The 24618-nt window shown below is 41.0% G+C and overlaps 1 protein-coding gene across 8 annotated transcripts in view; it reads left to right on the top strand.

Moving 5' to 3' along the window:
- Window positions 1-24618, top strand: part of LOC126262041 (la-related protein Larp4B-like) — a 504153-nt gene that overhangs the window by 449637 nt on the left and 29898 nt on the right. For all 8 annotated transcript variants that reach the window (XM_049958589.1, XM_049958591.1, XM_049958588.1 and 5 more), the window contains 3 exons: window positions 21649-21751; window positions 22772-22899; window positions 24136-24375. In XM_049958589.1, the coding sequence (XP_049814546.1) occupies window positions 21649-21751; window positions 22772-22899; window positions 24136-24375 (471 nt within the window). The remainder of the gene's footprint in view (window positions 1-21648; window positions 21752-22771; window positions 22900-24135; window positions 24376-24618) is intronic.

The following is a 24618-nucleotide window of genomic DNA, read 5'->3' as shown; positions in this document are numbered from 1 at the left end:
ATTAGCGCCAGTTTTGTGTAGTGCCACGTTGTGTGGCGCCACATTGTGCAATTTTCCTTAATTTATGAGCATGAGTATAGTAAGGCGAAACGTAGACCTAGGCAAAGGGGTTCTTAGCTATGCACTTGCTGATTCACACACACAGCGAAAGGTCCGACCGACGGAAGTGAAAGGACGCCCCTCGACGAGTATAGCGCCAAAGGATGCCGCATCACGGTAGCCAATTCTTTACATTTAGCAAGCATGTCATTGATAACTCGTTTCACATTCTGCACCCTTAGCGTTTACTATCAACTACTCGAATCTCAGTAATGGTAGTAAGAGTGCCCTTATTTTGATGCTGCAAGTAGAAGTGCATAATAAGCAACATAACGAGACTGTCAGCGTCCAAATACTGACTTTCTTCTGTAGAAAGCAAAGTGTTCATGCTCAGTGAGAAACTGTGATGATCCCAGGCGTGGGGAAGGGATTTGTGTCGTGATTCTTCCATCAAGAGCTGTCACAGGCAACCGTTTCCACAGTCGAAAGCTGGCACAGGTATTTGAAAAAAGACAAAATGGACGCCGGAAAACTTGTCCATCGGGTAGTTTCGCTGGCGTTATAATTACCTGATCGAACGTATCGAAGTCATACTAGCTAAATATGGAGATCCGATGACATCATGTGCCATGAATCATTAAACATTACAAGCGTTTGTATATGTTCAATGGTTCGTGGCAAATGGTGACATTAGCTCGCCATACTTAACCAGTATCATTTAATCACGTTTGACTAGTTGATGATACCTCTTTGGAAAATAGCCTTTGAATAAAGCAAAGTAATTTTAAAGCTTCCCGGCGGTCATGTCTTCCTTTTTCAGTTGCGCAAAATGGTCCGCCTCCTTAGTTGAGTGGTCAGCGCATCTGACTACCACGCAGCGAGCCCGGGTTCGATCTCCAGCCGGCTCGGAGACTTTCTCCGCCAGGGAACTGGGCGTTGTTGTCCTCATCATCACCTACAAGCGAGTCACCCACTGTGGCATTCACTGAAAAGACTTGCGATTCGGCGGCCGCACTTCCCCACGTGGGGACTCCCGGCCATGAAAGCCATACGAACAATTTCATTTCATTCCGCAAAATATCTCTGATGCCGGAAGCTGAGCCATTTCACTGCGGGCACAGAACTTGAATCAAACAGGTAGCAAGTGACAAATCAAAGACCTGTAGAATCTATGGTAGTGCTGTGTGGCGTTACTGAGCAGATTTTGAACCCGAATAATGGGCTGTCCCCATGTATTACATAACTTTCACATACTTGAAGAAAAAACACGAAAAAAAACTTCTACACGTGTGCAGTTTTCGTATAACTTGTATTTGGAAGTCGCAACTATTGTGCTGACTAAAGGAACGTTTTTGTTACTCTGCACACTGCCCCGCCGAGAGAGATGCATGGCATATGTAATGACCACACTCAATGCCCACTTGCAGACGCATACCACACCACACTAGGAAGGCAACTTAGTGAGTTGCAGTTCCACACCTGAAGTAACAGTTACTCACTTCCTAACACCTCAACTGTTTTCAAGAGCCACAAACATCAGGAAGTAGACCATGCACTTCCTTGACATTTAGCGGCGAGAAAGAGTTACTCGGCTGGTGGCTTCTGAGTGATTTTGCTTATGTGCTTCAGCTTATGTGCTTTCCCAATTCTCAGTTGCAGACTCAAAATCTGCACACAGCTACATTGCTAATACACACAGAACAGAGGTTAAATTGTTCGCATACTCCAGACGACTTTCTACTCAGACCAGTGCTAAGATATAGGAGGGCTATTCGGAAAGTGAGTTCCGACCGGTCTTGAAGTGAAAATCACTGTGAAAATCCGATGAAGTTTTGCACAGATGTGTCGGGTAGTGTCGCTAGTATGCCCGTCGATCGCGTCACGTCGCTCGTTTCAATTCCGAGCGCAAAGTAGTCACGTAAAGATGCGTAGGAAATTGTGTCTCCCGCCAAGTATGAGAGCCTGGTGAGAGATTTCGCCTGATGCCGTGCAACCCACATAACATAACTGCAGGGGCAATGAATGTTCCTGCAGAGTTTTCGATGGGAAGTATTTGATCACCCACAACACAGCCAGTAGTTGGCTCGTCCTGAGTTTCATCTCTTCTATGAAGACAACATTTTGGCACAGACAACGAGCTGTAGATGAACTTAGAGAACTGGCGGAAAGCATAGGCGGCAGCCTTCTATGACGAGGGTACTGGGAAGTTGATACAAGGCTACGACGAATGTCTAAGTTGGAGTAGAGAAGTGGCTGTAAAGTGTAGCTAACTATTGCATTTTCACAGTGGTTTCCATTTCGCGACCGATCGTAACTTACAGCCTATATATTGTGTCGGGAGGCTCATAGTCATGTAAGCACACAACGCTTCCCGTATGTACTTACATAACTTTGTTTTGATCATCAGATGAGCTACTAATATGGTGCTGGCTATGTCGTATGCTCACTGAGCCCCAATAAAATAAATTATAAGTACAAACACGTCCTGTGAAGGACGAATGTACACAAATGTAACGTATTGCGTAGTAACAGGTGGAGTGGGGCGTTATATTTTGATTACAGAATTTAAGAAAAATCACCGTGAACAGTCACATCCACGAAATGTCTCGGACTATGCATCAGGAGCGATTTCAAATGGAACGACTACGTAAAACTAATAGTGGGAAACGCAGGTGCCAGACAAATTCTTTAGAAGAATCCTCAGCAAGTGCAGTCTACGGATGATTTCGACACACTCGTGCGACAGACGCTGGAGTACTTCTCGTCAGTACAGAACTCCATCCCTGCAGGAATGATAGAGAAAGTAGAGAAGATCCGTAGAAAAATTGCTCGCTTCGTCACGGGTTCGTTTAGTAAACGCGAAAGCGTCACGGAGGTTCAAATGGTTCAAATGGCTCTAAGCACTATGGGACTCAACTTCTGAGGTCATCAGCCCCCTAGAACTTAGAACTACTTAAACCTAACTAACCTAAGGACATCACACATATCCATGCCCGAGGCAGGATTCGAACCTGCGACCGTAGCGGTCGCGCGGTTACAGACTGTAGCGCCTAGAACCGCTCGGCCACTCCGGCCGGCGCGTCACGGAGATTTGCATCCATCTCCAATGACAGACGTTACGATGAAAGGCGTACTGCATCAGCGTGTGGTTTACAGTCGAAGTTCCTAGAAGAGTCAACCAATATATTGCCTCCTCCCACACACAATTATGTTACGAAAAGACTAGGAAAATATAATGAAAGAGATCTGAGGTCATACGGAGAATACCAACAATCATTCGTCCCAAGTTAAATTCGCGATTGGAACAGGAAAGGAAGGAAGTGGCGGTAATACACGTAGTACTCTCCGTCACGCACCGTAAGGTGGCTTGTAAGTATAGACGAAGGTGTGGATAGCTTAGGACGGCAGTTACCGTTCGGTAGCGTCGCCCTTATAAAGAGCTGTGAACGAAAGATCTGCGCATTTTCTTTCTCTCGAGAACAGCTAGTTACGCAGCCTTTGTGTAACGGGGATGCCGCAGGTCGTAACTACGGGATCGCGATGCGCCATTGGAACGCCCTGCTGTCCCGCTGCGGGGAACTCCCTGCGCCCTGAGCCCTTCTCACCGCGCCGTACACCATCTCCCGCGCTCACCCACACTGGCTTCCTTTTCATCCCGGCTTGCTGCCCGCGCTTCTGCTACGTCGTTCGCACACAATGCGGAGCCGAATTCCTTGGCAGCAGCGCCCCGCGTCACAGCAGTTATGTCAGTGAATGGGAACAGTGGTATTAGAGCCTATAGAGTATAGACGAAGGTCACCGCTCTCTCTTCAGGAACGAGTCGCACTACAGGATATGTATACACCAGTCAAGGCTCGGTTCTTAAGAATCGAGCTCAGATGTATACACTAGCTGCAAACGCTGATTACTTTACAAATGTAATAATGTGCTAAATATTTGTCGTAAAAAAAAAAGAGAGAATAAGTTAATAAAAGTCTAAAATTAAGCTTAAAGTTTACTGGAAGTTGCTAAGTGCTCTCATTATGAAACACCAGATGAATATACTCTCGGTAATCTATGCTCCATTTTAAGCAAAAACTAGTTTTCCTTGCATCTAAATGTTCATGACGTCATATCTCCTTAACTAAGTCTCGCACATTGATATAATTTTGCACGTACATTCACTGATATATGTGGACATGGTCTGCAAACTGTTGCGAATAGAGGTGGTAGTAATGAAGTAGGCTAATAAATTAAAACGGCATGCTTGATGCTGAAGTTTTCTTCACGAACAGCGACAATGTAGCAAGCGATGTACTGTTTTGCGAGGACTGTCAGCGAGAAATAATTTCGTAAAGACTTGAACTTATGTATGAAGTTTGTTGGAAGTCGCAAGAGCTCTCATACTCAAATACCAAATTAATATAGCCCGGATGTTTGCGCGTTGTCAATTACGCTGCCTCAACACAGTTTCTAATTGTAATACTTGTCTTACTGTGTTAAACTTTTAACATCAGATTACACCTCTTCATCAGTAGATTAAGTCAGCATTTAAAAATTTTAAATTCCGTGAATAATTACGCGAAGTATTGAAAATCAAGTTTCCGTTGCCCCTGGAAGTCGTCAGATGGCCAACCTTCCAAATGGCACTGCGTTGCGGATTAGTCGCTCGGTAATATAGCTGTTTATAATATTCGATGGCTACATGCTGGCCAGTTATAGGATCCTAAATGGCACGCAGGCCTAAATTTAGCATTAATGAACATATTATACTTTATGCTAGATTGGCTTTTTTTTAAAAAAAAAAAGTACAACATCCTTGTTTTTAAATAAAAACTGGTCTATTGAAAAGGAGCTACCTCTCTCGGAAACAGATCTTTCCGAAGTTGCGTTTCGTATTGCGTTTACTGTCTACAAGGTTCAGAAAACTATTTATTTTTTCTATTTTGTCCATAAAATACTGAAATTTAATGTTTCTGCCTCCCCAAAAAACATAAATAATATGAAATTCACATACAGTATAGATCTTAATACGTCTCTAAGCGTCTTAACTCTGTTATTAATTTTAGTTAGGGCCTGAGTTATGTCTCTTCTTGGAATACGCGAAATTTTCGCGTTCAGAAAAGTTCCCTACTCGGTAAGTCAGGCAGAGTACATTTCACAGCACGGTGGGAGCCGACAATGACAGGCTCTCATAGGAGTATTGCTGAAGGAAGCAGACCAGCCCGTTTGCTGTCCAATTTATCTGACCGATCTTCCCCATTGCACAGCTGCACTCAGGATACCTCTGTCTAGTCCTCTACGTTGCATTGTATTGACTTTTTTTGGTCTGTGTGCTACTGAAGTACCATCACCAGTGGTGATCCGTACTTCATGGATTCTCGTAAGAGCTTTAGGTTGGGACACTTTTTATCTCATTGGGGTGGCTTGATGAGGACCTAAGGGTCTTTAAGCTTACCCCTAACGGTTTAGATTACATTCTGTCCGTATCAGTTACTAGCGCCGTAGAGACCTTAAATCTGTGGCCGGTCGACTTCTGTCGTACCGTCGGTTAACTTTTAGATGCTGCCACTAAGTAAATAAAGATTGTTATTTTTAATCGCGTCTGCTGTTGCCCCTGTGTTGGCTTCACGATGTAAGTCCAGTAGTCTTGTGTCCATGAAGGCTCTGAAAATCCACTTGAGACATGTGCTTCACTCGCCATTCCCCACGAGGTGCTGTCTTAGTGTAGTTGTGCCAGAACTGTTGCTGACTTTAGTGCCCACATAGAGCTCCATACGTAAGACAAAGGGTAACAGGTCTTTAGTCATTCTTGCCGTCTTACGTATCAGATCCTGGATGCGCGGAACATCCCTTTGTCCAGAATTGCTCTTAGGTACTTAACCGATGGTATCCAGGGGATGCCTCTGTCTTGTAGGTAGCGACTTATTCGTAGGTTGGTTTTTTTTTTTTTTTTACCAAATTATGTGGCCATGACATTCCACGGGCTGGCACCTATCTAGATGCAACGGTACCATTTCGCTATGCGATCGAGTTGTTTCTTTCAGTTTGTTTATATCTGCGTCGTGGTGTCGGCGCTGGTGAAGTACATGGTATCGTCTGTAAACTGTGCCAACATGACGTCTTCCATCTTCGGCATATCATTGTCAGAGAGGGTATACAGCGAGAGGGACAACACAGGCCGCTTAGCGAGCCGGTGCTGATCATCCAAGACCTTGACCTGAACGCAGTCAATTGAACAGTAACCATGCTGTTATCTTGGGCTCAATATGACGCGGAGAGTACTTTGTTCTTCTACAAGTTTTTTTACATTTAAACACTAACGGTCGAAATTTAGTGACTTTGTTTTTCTATACATTCTGCAAAGCTAAAGAAAAAAAAACAGTTTTCTTCCCTTTGTTGTATCTTAATTCGTTGCATATGTGTCCTTTGGATCTGCGACTAGGGAGCTGAGCATTTAAAAATTCACACAAGGTACAAATTCGTTATTAAAATTTTATTTTTTATATGTCTGAGATACATGCATAATAGGTTTTATAGCACGGGAGGTCTTTGCTTGCTTATTGTTGAAATGTCTCAAGTTACACAACAATGCAGATCGCTTATCACGTTCAAATTAACAAGAGCAATCGCTACCAGCAATGTTTTATCGGCTGTATGTTGCAGACATGGTTCATGTATCTAATGCAATAATTTCTGTGTGGTTATCGTGATAAAACTATTTCTTTCTGGTGAGCAGCTGGAAGCATTAATAAACGCATCTGACAGTGAGGAGAATATTTCTGAAGATGAAAGTCACATCAGTGACGACAGCATTCATCCTGCACTGAATCAAAAGACTCTTCAGATATTGATACCTCACTCCTTAATGCGCAAGCAGTACAAGTGGTTCGATCAAAGGAGAAACATATCATGTGGAACTTACGACATTTTCCAAAAACTGGAAGATCATCCAGAGCAAAATTTATAAAACTGACTGCAGGCCCTGAATGGTGAAATAAAATCATCTTTCCAAACACTTTTGAACTATAATATTCAGAGTACTGTGATGGGAATGAAAAATAATGTGTCGAAATGTTCATGGTGACACTTGGGAAAAATTAGACCAAATTGCACTTGAAGCCTCTGTTGGTTTATTATTACTGAATGATTTGTATAAATCGTACGGCTAATCAACAAAGAGTCTAATGTATCCATAGACAAGTAGGACCATCTTTCGCACTATAACAGCGCAGAAATTATTCTGTTACATCTCACGTGTGTTACGCTTTAATGATAAGTCTGATCAAAGAATACGAAGAGCAAATGTCAAATTAGCACCTATAAGAATTCTTTGGGGAAAGTGGGGGCAAACCTTCCCACTAATGTCACTGTAGATGGGCAAATTGAACCTAAATTTAAAATTATAACTTTTAATAATGTTAGAATATTATGCCCATAAATCGGGTCATTATGAACCGAAAGAGCACATGTGTATAGCCTTTCTAAGGAAAGAATCTTTCTAGTAACTTGATGTAGCTGTAGGTATTGGCTTATTCTATGAAACTTTACTCTGAAATCTCGACAGGAATTAACATGTACTGTCATGCATTACGTGAGACAAGCACCATGAATTCCATATTTTGCGAGACAATCTAAGCAGTTTCAGGATAATTTATCCTAGTTCTCGATGTTCTGGTCGGCGTTGAAATCGCGTAGTTTCCTTCTCCAAGTTCGAAATAAGATGCCTCTGTCCTGTCATAAATAGAAACACTGGCCGTAAATGTAAATGAAATGTGTCGTGTATTTAATTAGCAGGTTCGCATCCCCACAAGGTCATAAAACATTCATTTACAGTATTGTGCAATACAATGACATAAACACGCATGACGAAAATTACGTCTGCTCTCCCGCATGTGCAAACAACTTATTGTGCTCTCTGGCTTGTCTGCGCTAAACATGGCGGACTTATTGTCCAGTATCAATACATTGTTTACGTTGTAGCATCCTTACGCAGGTAACAAATGAAATGAATTGCTGTCATAAAACCTAAACAGATGTTGATGATTTTCATTTAATAACCCTAAATTTATGTAATGATAATTAATTACAAGAATACAATTTGTACTTACTTCGTTTAACGGCACAATGAATATGAACCCTTGTAGTTATACTGAAACTTTTTAATAAAAAGTTACATTTTAATATTTACTTTTCTCTGAAAGCGACTATTTCAGTTTCGTATATTACTTCAATATTATGCAAATGAAAATGGAATTCTAGTATCAACTTTCGTGAAAATTTAGAATTTAGATTTATGACGCAATTTTAATATTTCATGTTTCGATAATGGCCCAATACAACGAAGTATGATGTATATTGCGGATGCGACGCCTTCTCAGCTTTCTGGTGAGCCATAGATTGTCAAAAGGCAATTACTTTTTGTAAATATGCAAATTTGGAAATTAACTATTTCCTTAAATTGCGTAACATCTTGTATTCTGTAAGGGTTTCGATGTCTTTTCGATCTCTTAAAAATACTGTGGTCATTATCAGAGTAGTTCGAGTAATATTCTTATGTAAATTGCTACGCATCTATTAATATTTGTCTGTTGAAAACATCGTTATAATTGCGGTTCATTAAAAATCATTCTTTTCTTCGTAAATTGTAAGAATATAAGCTGAACATTACAACGTTGTACAACACAGACATAGATTACTAGACTGGCAATACCGTGTAAAATATACAGTATCCTGGTGTCACTGAAGCCAGGACATTAAAATCGTAATAAGGCGGCGAGTGCGAAGGTCGTGCAAACAGCTATTTATTTACTGATAAAACAGTCGTAATAAATGGGGCTGTACTGATATATCTACTTTATCTTTACAGTTAATGGTAAATACACCCGTCATGTTTGGCTGTAATTTTTCGCACAGCAGACGGAAGATTCAAGGAAAGAAACATGTCTCAATGCAAGCATAACTAGAAACATCTTACGCGTTTTTGATTTTGTATTGCATGTTGGCCTAAATTACATTACAGTTGGTCTTATTTGAAAAACCGGTAGTGTTGAAATACTTCGCGTATATTTTAAGGGGTATTTGTGGTCGAACAAGTGTCTTTATTCATTTGAATGGTATTACGAAAACTACAGTCTGCTTTGAACGTGTGTGAATGTAATATGATGTACTTCTCGTAACACTATTCTGCATGTACGTGTTAAACTCAAGTAGTATGTACATATTTGCTCAAGAGCAGAACTTGTTTAGACCACCTCGTAAAGTTTGCAACGTCATTTCGCTTCAGAAAATCGTAGTAGTACCATTCGCAAACTTCGTGACGCCGCCATGTTACCTCACCGACCGTCACACTTCAGCAACAGCTGCGTCTTTACCAGACTAGTAATGTTTGTCTGTGTTGTACAAGTACAGGTACACAAGATCCCGATGTTTCTTATTTACGCTACGGTTTTATATCCCAACGATTGAGGCATACAAACTTTTAGTGAAGAACCCGACCCACAGCAAAAGGTGTCGATCTGCGATCTAAAACGTGATATCTGACTGATCTCTTTAATAATGTTGTCTGTCTACACCCGATCGTGCACGGCAGCTGTCGATCCATAAGCTGGACGCTCGTGCTGAACGGGAGTAGCCTGGACTTGGAACACGAGCCGTGCGCCAAGGCCGCTGTCCGCCTGTCGCCGTCAGCTGTTTCCGCCCGCCCGCCGCTATCGCGACTGCAGCTCGCCGCCCGCTGTCAGTTGCTTGCACTCGGACGCCCTCCCGCCAGTCCCCCAAACTTGCTTAGGCCAGTATTACACTATCAAACTTCTTTGTCAAAGATTTGATCAAAGATGTGATCAAATATTCCGTCAAATATATTTGACAAAGATCTTCGACGTAGCGCTAGAAGGGGTATTACACTGTCATCATATTTTTCGTCAAAGTTCAAGATGGCTGACAATAACAACTTATTAACCGCAGCAGTTGCATGTACCACAATTGCACTGTGTGCACCTGCAGAAGAGAAGCGCGGGGGGGGGGGGGGGGGGAGGGGGGGAAGTAAGCATACCTGGGCGAAGCCGTGGGTTTTACGACGACACGATAAAAGCATTCAACAGAACTTGTTACGTGACCTTATATTGGAGGACGTCAAGACGTCAAGTCGTACATCAATTACTTAAGGATGGATGAACATTCATTTCTGTATGTGCTCAATGAAGTTTATCCTCATATCACAAAGCACAATATTCACTTAAGAAATGCTACATCTGCAGAAGACAGGCTCACTATAACACTCCGATTCCTTGCTACAGGAGAGGGTTACGTTAGGTTAGGTCAGGTCAGGTCAGGTCAGGTCTCCAATCTTCGTAATCTATTTTTGTATTCAGCGTGCCACACGTTGTAAAGCGCCTCATCAGCTTCATACATCTCTATTAATTTTGTAGTTGTCGGCACACACCAATTGTATTTACCGACAATATTTATTGAAACATTACAGACGACAGAATGCTGCAGCGATGCTAGCGCTCCATGTGGTAACATGTCACATTGCAGTGAACAAAAGACAAGCGACTTCTTTGATCAAATCTACAGCGAGGCATTAGATTTCATCAGATATTGGACGACATTTGACAAAGTTCCCTATTACACCATCAAATATCTTTGACAAAGATATTGGACAAAGATATTTGACAAAGAAATTTGATTAGTTCCTCTAGAGACCTCGATTGGCTGCCAGCTCTTCGCCGTGCATTGAAGATCCGTCACGAAAGTCCGTTTCCATGTACTACGAGATCTTCCTCTACTTCTCTTTCCGAGCCCGGACGAGAAAAGAGGAGAGTTGGGCGCTGAGTTAGTATCCAGACACCGTAAAACTTTTTTACAGCTCCAGAAACAAGAAGAATTCAGCTATCCGAACCTGACAGTTCTGAAACTGAACGTGAATGTAAGTCCCCCAAAAACCGAACAGTAGCCTACTCGATCCCGATTTCAGTTCAGACTGTGCTTTAATACACTCTACATTTACATCATTACTATGAAATTCACAATCAAGAGCCTGGCAAAGGGTTCATCGAACAAAATATTTTCACTCTCTGAGGAGAAAGCAGGAGGTTGAAATTTCATGAGAAGATCCGGGCGCAACGAAAAATGCCTTCGGTTTCAATGATGGGCACCCCAATTCGCGTATCATATCCGGAGAACTCTCTACCGTATTTCGCGGTGGTATAAAACCAGCTGCTCTTGTTTAAACGGCCGGCCGCGGTGGCCGAGCGGTTCTAAGCGCTTCAGTCCGGAACCGCGCGACTGCTACGGTCGCAGGTTCGAATCCTGCCTCGGGCATGGATGTGTGTGATGTCCTTAGGTTAGTTAGGTTTAAGTAGTTCTAAGTTCTAGGGGACTGATGACCTCAGATGTTAAGTCCCATAGTGCTCAGAGCCATTTCAACCATTTTTTGGATAGAGTTGTCGGGTGTCCTCCTGGGGCACATCGTGTCAAATTCTGTCAAGTTGTGGCGTTAGATTGTCAAAATCGCGGGATGGTTGGAGGGTCCTGCCGTTAATGCTGCAAATGTTCTGAATTGGTGAGAGACCGGCGATGTTACTGGCCAAGGTAGAGTCTGGTAAGCACGAAGACAAGCAGTAGAAACTCTCGCCGTGTTCGGGCGGACATTATCTTGCTGAAATGTAATCCCAAGATAGCTTCCCAAGAAGGGCAACAAAAATGGGCGTAGAATATCGTCGACGTACCGCTGTGCTGTAAGGGTACCGCGGACGACAACTGTAGGGGTCCTGCTATGAAAAGAAACGACACTCCAAACTATCGCTGCTGGCTGTCGGGCCTTATGGCCGGCGACAGTCAGGCTGGTATCTCACAGCTGTTCGGGGAGTGTCCAGACACGTCTTCGGGCTGGAATGTCATTGACTGGAGTACTGAGCCCCGATGAGACCCGTTTTGTTACCCTCCATGATAAGTCAACCTGGACTTACATTTCAGTAAGATAATGTCCACACACACAGGGCGAGAGTTTCTACTGCTTGTTTCCCTTCTTGCCAAACTCTACCTTGACGAGCATCGACGCGCAGGTCGCCTAAGTGGCGTCAACTCGAAAGACCTGCACCAGGCGAACGGTCTACCCGACGGGAGGCCCTAGCCACACGACATTTCATTTCTTGACGAGCAAGGTCGCCGGATCTCTCATCAATAGAGAATGTTTGGAAGATTACTGGCGAGGCCCTCCAGCCAGCTCGGGATTTTGACGTCTAACGCGCCAACTGGACAGAATTTGGGACGACATCCCTCAGGAGGACATCCAGCAGCTCTATCAACCAGTGTCAAGCCGAATAACTGCTGTATAAGGGCCACAGGAGGACAAAGGCATTATTGACTTGCTCAATTTGTGCAGCTCTGTCTCTTTCATGAAATACCCAATTACTCTGATATTGTAATTATTTGTTTGTCTGAACATGAATATCACATCTGATCTCCGTCTGCACCCACATACGAGCGTGAGTCAAATGAAAACCTTAAATTTGTAATAAGAAATCGAAATTTCGCGCCGTTATCCTGTAAGTTGGTAAGCGTGCTACAAACAGCGTGCAGAATGGCCTGTAGGTGGCAGCATAGTGCAGATGCACACATACCGTTGCAGGATCAATATAAAGATGGCCGCCTCATTTGCGACTTGCACCAGGGAAGAACAGCGTTCTGTTATTCGGTTTTTGCGTAGTGAAGGTGTGAAACCTACTGAAATTCATCGACGAATGAAGCTTCAGTACGGTGATGCATGTTTGCAACAGCAGCAAGTATACGAATGGAGTAGGAAGTTCGCAAATGGTGTGACTTCAGTGGAAGATGCTCCTCGTCCAGGTCAGGCACAACGAGTTGTGATACCACAGAACATTGCAGCAGTTGAAGCCATAGTGAAGGAAAACCGCCGAGTAACGCTGAATGACGTTGCAGCATGTTTACAGATTAGTCATGTGTCAGCACACCACATTGTGCATGATGTGCTCCAGTTTCACAAAGTGTCTGCAAGATGGGTGCCACGGCAGCTGACTCCGGAAATGAGAGAACGACGTGTTGATGCTTGTGAAGAACTTCTTCGGCACTTGGAACGAGAAGGTGATGACTTCCTTGCAAGGATCGTTACTGGGGACGAAACCTGGGTTCACTTACACCAACCGGAAACGAAGAGAGAGAGCAAGGAATGGCGCCATTCCTCATCACCAAAACCAAAGAAGTTTCGAACAGAACCATCAGCAGGGAAGGCTATGCTAACTCTCTTTTGGGCCGAAAAAGGCGTCATTTTGGAGCATTACATGCGTAGAGGGACCACTGTCACCAGTGCATCATAGATCTCCTAAAAAAATCATCTGCGGCCTGCAATCAAATCAAAGCGACGTGGATTGCTGTCAGCGGGTGTCCTTTTGCATCATGACAATGCAAGGCCCCACACTGCCTGTACAACAGTTGCAACAATCACAGACATGCATTTTGAGTGTCTTCCTCATTCACCATACTCACCAGACCTTGCCCCAAGTGATTTCCATATATCTGGACCACTCAGAGACGCAATGGGAGGAAAGAAGTTCCGTTCTGATGAAGAGGTACGCGAAGTGGTGCATGAGTTGTTGCGCGGACTACCAAAAGAATTTTTTTCTAAAGAAATTTATGCACTTTGTAAGCGCTGGAGGACTTGCGTTGAGCGTGGGGGAGATTATGTTGAAAAGTGATACAGCTTTTTAGCGCTTCTGCACAATCAATAATATTTAAAAAGTATTTAAGGTTTTCATTAGACTCACCCTCGTACATTGCAAACTACAGTGAAGCTCATGGCAGAAGCACATTGGAGACTGTACCACATGCTAGAGTTTCTTCTCGTACCAAATGCGTGTAAAATGCGGGAGGAATGTCTGCAGAAATGCCTTGGTGCATGCTGTAATTAAGACACTCTTGTCTTCGCGCTCCCAACGGAAGCGTCTTAGCATAAACAGGGTCGGCTACAAATGACAGATGAATCACAAAACGACAGCTATGGTTTGAGTTGCACATTAGAACATCCGCACGGTTCAATGTGCATGACTGCACAACTTTGGCAGTCAACAGATGTGGCACTGTTAGTTAGGTAAGCCCATCCACCACAGCAATTTCGTACCCATCGGGTGGGAAAACTCGGTTTTAATTGTCCTGGGGCCAAAAACCGCAAAAAAAGCAGCAATTAAATCGGCTTTTAATTGTCGTGAGACTGGCGCAAAACATGATCGTTATGCTATCCGCCTTCTGCCACAAATTGAAATCGAGAAACAGGATGTCCCACAACAGATAGTGTCTCAGAGGACACGTTAAGAACGTTTTGCGCAATGCATGCCTTCAATTCAGGTACGTTCGTAATTGGAGCACTGAACACAATATCTTTCTGATAACAACCCTTTAGAAGTCTCACGGACTGAGATTAGGTGATCTGGATGGCTAGGCTGTAGGGAAATGACGGCTGATAATCCTAGCATTTCCGAAGTACCTCTGCGGCAGCCGCTTCACTGGCTGTGCAGTATGGGGAGGAGCTCCATCCCGCATAAAAATGGTCCTACCCACACATCCACGCTGCTGAAGGGTCCGAATGACTTTGGTCCGGAAACGCCTCTCATAGTGTTTACCAGTGACGGTACGGGTAACAGAACCCGCAAGACACATCTCTTCGAAAATATACAGCCCTACGATAAACGATGCCGTTAACCCGCACCACACACACTTTTCCAGGATGAAATAATACCGGTCGAAATGTGTGTGGATTTTCCTTTGCCCATATTCAGCAATTATGCGTATTGACATGTTCTTGGAGATGGAAATGGACTTCATCTGCCCACAGGATGTTCCATGGCCATTTATTTGTTCACTTCCATGTGAGCGGGTATTCCAGGGTGAACGTTGTCTTGCTGGTAGGTCAGCAGGAAGCAGCTCCTCGAACATGAGTGGTCTTGAATGGTAGCAATGCAGGATGTTTCGCAGGAATTTACGCAATGTGCTCGCAGGCATGTTGAACGTTCGGGCATTTCCCCGTGTACTGCATGTTTACACACCACCACTCGGCCCCTCCTGCAATGCTGTGGCCACTTTTTCCACAGACGTCGGATCGACTGCTTTCCTCCCTCTGCGACACTGCACTTGAAAAGAGTCGTCTTTTCGAATTTTGTAATCTTTTCTCCAGACCCTTAGCAGTCATTGCATCAGTGCCTTTTTTCATACTCTAGAGTGTCCGGAACTTTTGCAGGGTTACCTGCGCACGGTCACCATTCTTGAAAAAGAGCTTTATTAGCAGCTAGGGATCCTTCATGGAGAGTCATTTTGGGCGTCTCGGAAGCAAACTGAGGGCCATCTGTTAGCATGCGTATTCTGATGCTGTTCGCCAAATTTTAGTTTTTTTTTCCTCCTATGGCGTCCCCCCCCCCCATCCCATCAGTAATGTTTAAATTTGACGTCATTCTGAGCAGTGGTCCTCATTCTATAGAGTTTTGAAACTGGTGCTTTAACTATGGGCACCCTGTGTGTAGCCTTTGTGTGTGGCATGAGATCGTCAAGTTGGGAAGATACAGCTATTACTGAACAATAAATGTAAAACAAAGCACGGGGCTAGTGATGAAGAGATGCTGAATGAAACGCATGCCTGAAATGTGATATGCTTGGCACACACTAACGCTATGGATATCGGAATATTGAATTCCCTAGTCATTTGGAAATGGAATGTCCCTTGCGCCAATCTCCAACTACCATTCCGCGTTCAGTGTCTGTTAATTCCCGTCTTGCGGCCACAATCACGTCAGGATCCTTGTCACATGAATCACCTGAGTACAAATTACAGCTCCGCCAATGCACCGCTCTTTTATACTCTGTGTACGTGATATTACCTCCATCTGTATATGTGCACATCGCTATCCCATGACTCCTGTCACCTCAGTGTACCACACTGTTGTTAGTTGTCGCAGATGCTTCCAGTGTTGTCAGACATGTCTGAATGGCGAAGAATGATATGGCAGGTCCAAAGAACTGGGATCACAAGAGAACTGGAGGTCCTGGTGCTCAAAGACTCACGTATCACAAATGAGACTACAGATGGAAACTGAAAATTAGTCGTGGATCAATTTTCAACGCTTTACATAATATTTCGAACGTGAAAAAGTTCACTCGCTGTCTGGCCGCTTACTAGAGATCAGAAATGAGCTCCCTATACTTGCTTTAAAATCGTCATAATTTCCGAACTCACTGTCTCCGTGTGCCCATAGACTGGACCTGTCTGTCTCTGCTGCAGTCCACTCGTCACCTCAGTATGTTGAGCACGAGCGGTCCCGACTCGCTTAGAAAGGAGAGCGAGAACACGAGTTCGCAAGTATAACCAAAAGCTCGCGTCATTCTCGCTGCATGCGAAACCGTTTTGAAAGAGATTTCCGCCATTGAACTATAAATTAATATTCATTTATTCTATACAGTCATGATTTCAGCTTTGCAGCCACTCTCAAGTGTAATTTTATTTATCCTGTAGATCATACATTGTGTGCAGAGAAGCAAGCTGAAATGTCACAAAATGTCCAACTTGCCTAAATGACTGAAGCAAGTTACACGCCAACATAACGCCTAGTCGGTTAGCAGTGAATATTGTTCTGTTTATACCCCACATTATATAGATAAAACTGTTTCGAAGACTGCTGTACATTTATTTTAATATTTAATATCTAGTCAGAAAACGTCTAACAATTAGAGTGGCACATACACACATTCGAGGCATTACCCAGTCCAATAAACATGACGTGCAGATGAGGTGCAACTGTAAATGATGATTAATTGTTAAAATAAATCACAGAAATGAATGATAACCTACACAACTCGCTATCGTCTCATAAACATAAGTTGCCACGACTAGATGAATATAGAAATAGTGCGCTTTGTTGTTGCAGGAATGTAAAAGTGTCGTTGCACTTGTCCAGGTTTCGTTTGACGCAACAGATATATTGTCTCATGGTGGAGATGGAATAAACAAGAATACAACCATTTTGTTTGCATTGGGCTAAATTTGCATGTTTTTCGTTTGAAGTGTGGCCTGTAGTATCAAACTTATCACTCTTTCTCTAATGGAACACATTTGCAATAGTGTAGCCTACTTTGCATCAGTTAAGTTTTGTCTTACACCCACCACAGTCTCGCAAAACACAGTTTTGTTGAAGGCCATGTGATCCCGACAATCAGTCATTTCACTTTGCCATTGCTACATTACAGCAGCAAGATCGTGTACTCATCTTCTGTACTAACAATAAGTCATCACTATTCTTACACCCTAATGCTTGCTGCCGAGCTTCACTAAGAGAGAATGAGTCAACGAGTACGAAGCGACCGCAGTGCGACAGCTCTCAGACTCGTCATGATCTCAGAAGTACAGCAGAAATGAAGGAAGCCCATTAGCACTGATTTAACAGCACACCTTGATTTGTGAAGTATGCAGCCTGCAACATAAGACTCCTACTCACTCCGTTTCTGATCTCTACTGCTCACACCCATTCCAAAAGCCCGCCAAAATGAGGTAACAGAGAAAATATTGTAACTGTGTCAGGCCACTATAGATGACTTCTTTAGCTGACTAACCACCATGGAAGAGTGATAGGTGTATCTTTATAACCTCGTAGACAAAGGAGCAAAGCAAGCAGTGGAAACATGTGGGCTGACCACTCCCCAAGAAGGTAAGGGTCCCAGCCATCATCAGCAAAGGTGATACATTTTTGGGAATGCCATGGTGTGGTGCTAATAGATAAGTACAAAAATCTTCTGACAAGCGTGCAGGAAGGTGTCAACAAGAAGAGTTGTGGGAAGTTGCTCAAGGGGTTGTTTTTGCTCCACAACAATGCCCCAGCACATTCTACACAGAACCAAATCGTACACGTTGCTTCTTTGGGCCATCAAATTTTGCAACATCTCTGCTGGTAAGCCACCCATTGGCTTCTTTCTCTTCCCTCAGATGAAAAAAACAGTGAATGGCAGGTATTACCCAAATGACTATGATGTGATTTCTGAGATGGAATATTTCTTGAACAGTCAAGGTCGTCACCAAATTATTCATTCTTGGGAAAAATGTGTCATATTGAAGGATGAATATGTAAAGAAAGACTGACATCAGGCAGATTAAAACTGTGTGCCAGACTGAGATTTGGGATCTTTGCATTTCATGGGCAAGTGCTCTACCAGCTGAGCTACACAACATGACTCACAACCCATCCTCACAGTTTTACTTCCACCAGTATCTCATCTCCCATCTTCAAAACTTCACAGAAGTTATCCTGCATAACTTCTAGGAGTGCTAGGTTTGCAAGTTTCACAGGAGAGCTTCTGTGAAGTTTGGAAGATAGAGTATAAAGAACTAACAGAAGTAAGAGTGTGAGGATAGATCGTGACTGGTGCTTGAGTAACTCAGTTGGTGGAGCACTTGCCTGCGAAAGGCAAAAGCCCCGAGTTCGAATCTCAGTCTGGCAAACAGTTTCAATTTGTCAGGAAGTTTCATATCAATGCACACTCTGGTGCCGAGTGAAAATATCATTCTAAAGACTTTGACTACTTGTTGTAAATTAATGACCTCTTTCAATAAAATTCTCTTTGATATTTGTAACTCTGCTTTTCGCTCTTTGCGTCCTATGAGACCAGACTCTTCTATTTGGAAGGTGTTGTAACGGCAGTGAAATTAGAATTTGTTCATGGTATTTAAAATCTCAAAATATATTATGTTAAACATCATGATGTTCCATATACATAGCCAAATCTTGCACATGTATTGTAAAGTGACACTGAAATGCCTGACCTTCACAATTAAGTTCCCATCCCAGTAAATATGCAAATAGTCCACAACATAAAAATAAGAAAATCTACAGCTTAATCAAAGTGGAGTGTGTTTATTTGTTTGTGTTAAATGTTACAACAGAACTAATGGTTATTCCTTGAAAGACAGTGCACAGTTTGCACCTCTCCTGCATTACAAACCACTGTCTGCTCATTTAGTTTAGCCTTTTGTACTCATTTGTACAGTGATGAGCAAGCAGGGGGAAAGTGAGGAAAGATATCACCCATGGCCTGTCCAAAGGATTTTCCTGACATTAATACAATGATGTAGGAAAATCAGGATTCTAGATGGGAACTGAGTGAACCATGTAAATTTTGTTCCATATGTTTTTATGTTTTAACTTTTGTGTGGTGTGTACTGAAGTACAAAATGGTATGCCATCAACTATTTATACCCACCTAAATCTGCTGTTGGCCAGTAAAATAGATTGACAGTTGTTAATCAGGTACATATGGATACAGTCTGTGGTTACTGGACTTCCAACACTTCATTGTTGCTAGCCCAACATAAACGATTTCACTGTGGCTTATTCCATTGTTCTGTCATACATCTGCAATGTCTCAGCAACATTTATTCAACTGTGGTGTTTTAAGCAAGAGTCAAAAATATTCTTCAGTAATTGTCTCTAAACCTTGTCTTGTTGCTCTGTAACAGCAACACACTACTTACAAAATCTTCAAGAAATTCTTTTTCAAACCACTTTTAACATCATACTGAACCAAGGCCCATAAGAAAGACAGGCCATGTTGTGTATGTCACAGAACGTGACACTGGCAAGGAGTGAGTAACTATTTCAGATGAGTTTTCATAATTCTTGACTGCATGTTTAAAAGCATACAAGTTCTCGATAGCACATGATAAAATTAAGACCTTTTGTGGGTACCTTTTCAATTAAATATTGATTCCTAGTGTGCACTGCACAGTGCCAAGTGTTCACAAAGTGTGGTGGACAAGCCAACTAGTGTTATGTCACAAGTTCATTGCAGGGCCCACTTATCTCATTGGCCCTGTACTGAGCAAACTGTTTGTCCTCTGATAAAATGTTACTTCAGAAGGTTTGGGCAAATTTTTAAAATCCATAAATTAGAGTAATTGCCACACAGATTTAGCATTATTTTCTAAGTTCTAACTTAGAGTTCTGTATTTCATTCTAATAGCTTGCTGTACTGAATGGCTCAGAAAATTGAAAAGCATAAGAAATGGAAGTTAAAAGCTCATTTTATTCAACACTCTCCTATAATTTATATCTATATGTACAATTCCCTGCAAGTGCTGCAGGCAACCATTCTCAATCCTCACATTACATAGAAAATTATTCTCCTTTGATAAGTTACCTGTGCCTAGATAAATATTAAATATGCATCAGTAGGTACATGGAGACAAAGAAAACAAACGGAAAATCAGTTGCTCTTTTCAGGGCGGCATAATTATTTTCTGTCAAAGTTGAACAAAGTGATGAAATTTATAATATTTTACAGTTGTTTACAGTTCACTGTTACACTCAATAACATTTGGTGTAAAAAACAAGCAATTTTCCCCCAGTTCAATGTTGCTTCATAGTTTTCTTAAACGGCATGACATATAATTGAAAATAGTAATAGAACAAATTACAACTAGGAAAATACAGTACTTTAGCATAAACATATACTTAATAGTGAAGTGTACCTCATCAATCAAATGCTGTCACAAATTGTTTAGTGATAAAGCTGAAATTTTGCAGTTAAGCAAATAGCTATCAGACGAATACATGAATATGTTCACTCTACAATTTTTAACATGATTATTAGGAGCACTTGGTTTTTTCTGCACTTATCCCCCTGCCCCAATTTATGAATAAAGTAGACAAAATATTATCTGAGATTAGTACTGATATAATCTGCAGTGAAATTAATAAAACATGGCCAATATGAATAAAAAATTTGCAGCTATATTCATTGAACTTTCTTGCAATTTTTTTTAATTGGTCAATAGGCAAAATAAAGGTGAGATCAGTCCAGTTGCTCTTATAAACTCCCACCTGCTGAATCTGTTGTGCACTCCAACCCATGTAACAGTTACTATGAAAACTTGTTTGATTTCTGCATACAGTGTCATTTAGTTTTTGCCAGCTCACATTTACAAACTGGAAAGTAGAAACGGCTAAATGAATTTTACATTATATGACATCATCTCATAGGGAGAATTTTTGTCACTCCAGTTTCAGTTAAGAATTTTTTTATGCAAACAAATATTGGCAATAACCATTCGTGATTAATTCAACACATCATCTTCATATCTTTCTTTGAAAATTCTGGAAGTCATGTATTGTAACCATATTCAATTATACACTAGTTTTGACATATCATGTCATTGAATGTGTGTATACTATATATGCCTTAGGACTGTAATGCATTTGCAGAGAAAGAAGAACAACCAGAACTTATTATCATAAAAATTGTTTGTGATCTTCATAGCAATAAATTTCTTAATTGTAAATGAATTTAGTCATTGAACTTTTGGACTATCAGCCCATCAAAATAAAACTGATAGGGAAGTGGAATAAAATAAGTGATATGAAAGAGTGAGAAGTAGCATCATCTGACAGCAAGTTTATGTTTGTGGTGACATGTAATGTTGTTGGTATTTGATCATTTAGTATTTCTGCCCCCTAATAAATTTATTATAGTTTGTCATTCATTCAGAAAAGAACTGTCACTGTAAAATTAGTTTCCCACTAATATCTGAGATAATAATATGTTGTAACTGATGCACTCCTTTTTTGTGATTGTCTGCAGAGCTATGGAATACACTACAAGAAGGAACAAGAAATTGAAATGATCACATATGTTGATTATGTTGATTTTGATGGCGCTGCCTTTCGAGCTGGTATGCGAGAAGGTGAGTCAGTGAATTGAATGCAACTATTTATAAGTCACATATGTATTGTTTCAATCATTTCATGTGGCCCTCAGCCCATGTGTTTGTATTTATATATTTAACTCATTTATAATATACAATATCTCTGTCAAAGTTTGACACTATTACAACAGTTTTTTTTCTCTGAGATCGTATCCATCAGCTTAATCTCATAAAAATGTAAGAAAACATTTTTTAAGTTGTTTCCCTTCTTTATTAAGCTACTGCCCAACTGAACTGTAAACAGCTGTTTCATTAATAAGTTTGTTAGTTACCTTTCTTTATTTCCCTCCAATGAAAAGGTGGTTGAAATAAAACTGGCTCAAAATGTGTTTCCAGCATTTCTTTACAGTGGAATCAAAACAGCAAAGACATTACTAGAAAGTAAGAAAAAGACAATTCCCACCATCTTCTGTAAAGAGCAGTTCTCCTGTTTATTAAGTAGGGTAAATTATTTGATGTCTGACTTTTTGAGGCAGCTTTATTTTGGCCATGTTGTGTAACCATTCAAGCAATAACTGCAGTTCCTATACTGAGTGGGCAACTCAGTCAGCAAGACTGGATATCAGTTTTTGTAGAGTAAGCCTCTTTAATTTCATAAATTTTTTCTCTCAGATGAATCCCTTTTAGTGCAGTTTGAGGCCTTTCTTAGATTTTTCAACAGGCAGTTGTAATTTAGTTTGGTATTTTCATCCCCTTTTGCCATTGGTTCCGTTATGGTTAGACAATTTCTACCCACTATTTCAGACATGTTTACTCTAGCTTCTCGTCCTTTCGAGCAGGCTTACCAATAGTAACACTTCAATCACTACTGATTTCAGTTTTGTTACATAACATAAGGCTGCATGTGTAATGTTTGACATGCATTTGATGGCCCTTTAATACAATTACAGTTGAGCTAACAAATCTCATTAACAGAATAACACTTAAAGAACACATTATACAATAATAATAAATAAATGATCAGTAGTGTAAATGTAATTACCAATGTAACTTTTGTAGGAGATGTCATTCTCTCAATCAATGGACATGATATGGAAAAAGCAGACCATAAGACACTTGTTAATTTCATTAAAAACTGTGATTCAAGGATGCGGATGGTGGTGCTATTTGAAGACTGCGTCCGAAAAGTAAGTAATACATAAAATATGATAAGACATTAATTGTCTATTACAGACTTACTTATTAATCATTTGATTACTTGACAATCAGTCTAGTATGTCTCCTACATACAAGAAAGAATATGGCACAATGAAACTTAAAAAGTCAAGTAAAATTACATGAAATACCTGCTTATCAGAGTGAGACGAAATATCCAGTTCATCATCTTGTTCTGACAGACAAAAATTATTTGTCTTTATACAAGTAATGCTCAGTTTACTCCCATATTTCAGTTTGTTAAGTAAACTTCCTTCCTTGTTACTTGCGTGCTAAATTTAATTGACCCTCATGAAATAGGAACACTAAAAATGAAAACTAGTCACTATGAATGGTGATGTAAGTGTGTAAGAGTATAAAACCTAATAAAGAGAAAAGTGAATGCAGAGATATAAATACAAAAAAAAAAGGCAAAAGAAGACAGATGAATGAAAACCAGGAGGATGTGACAAATACATATTTTGTCATATTCTAATTTTTGTTTGGAATCAAGCAACTGTCTTTGAACTTGTATTAAGAAAATTTTCTTATCTAATTTCACTTTTCTAATTATATACTGTACATATTTTTGCAGCATATGTCACCTTTGTTTAAGAGGTTTTTTTTTTATATTGTCACTGTAGATTTTCACTTGGACTCTTCTCCCTTTAGCACTAAAAGCCTTCCCTCTCTTCTCTATATAAATAGTTTCATTCACTATCTTATGAAGAGATTTTTAACGGAACCTTTCAACTAATTCAGTATTAATGTTCTTACTTCCAGGCTTGATTTGCTTCCCCTATTTGAGTATTGTTTTTGATCTGTTTGACATTCTTTTTTTACTGTTTTTGAACTCACATTTCTTGGTTTACCAATAAAAGGCAGAAACTAGCCAATAGAAAATTTAACATAAATTATGATCCAACATAAATATAATCTGAAATGTTTAATGATATTCACATATATTTTTAAATATTATTCATTTCATATTTTATGAAGATGCTTTAAATAATTATTCTGCATATTTGAAAGACCAACAGTGTGATTTTCAGATAAATGTACTATAATTGTTCAGAATATTAGCTATTTCCTGATTGCTTTAAATGATTATGGAAGCTCTTTTATGATGTATAGCTATTTTGTATTTGCATTGATGGTTTACTTTTGTTCATATAATGGTAATCTTAAGGAGAATGTACTGTTGTGATCAGGCCATAATGTGTTAACAGGTGGAACTTCATATGCGATACATCCAGCTGCAGCGTGTCCTACAGGGAAAAATGGCAGAACTTGAGAGACTGTGCTTGCGAGAGCGAGAACTCTTACAGGGCAAATGGAAGACACACAGCCTCCCTGCAAGAAAGAAAGCTAGTGCATCTGGATCTGGTGATGCTACCACACCGACACAGACTGAAGGTTCAGAATTTGGATACTGTCGACCAACAGTGTCAACTGAAGATGTGGCAAGGGTGAGTTACATATGTGTTTTTCCATCTTGTTTATGCCTACTCCACTAATTCCCTCCCTCTTGTCTCTCCTCAGCTTCTTCCTCACTCCCTCTTCTTCACAATTACTTCCATATTTTTTCTGTTCATTCAGTGTTTGTTCTCTTATTGTTTTTCTTTAATGGGTTCAGTTAATAAGTATATGATTTGACTGAAATGCAATAACAGTTGTATAGGTAGCATAGTTATTTCCTGACCGATGCGACT

This window comes from Schistocerca nitens, chromosome 1 (genome assembly GCF_023898315.1).
Source record: "Schistocerca nitens isolate TAMUIC-IGC-003100 chromosome 1, iqSchNite1.1, whole genome shotgun sequence".
Taxonomy (NCBI): Eukaryota; Metazoa; Arthropoda; class Insecta; order Orthoptera; family Acrididae; genus Schistocerca; species Schistocerca nitens.
The sequence above is the reverse complement of the archived record's forward strand: the minus strand, read 5'-3'. Positions and strand labels throughout refer to the sequence as shown.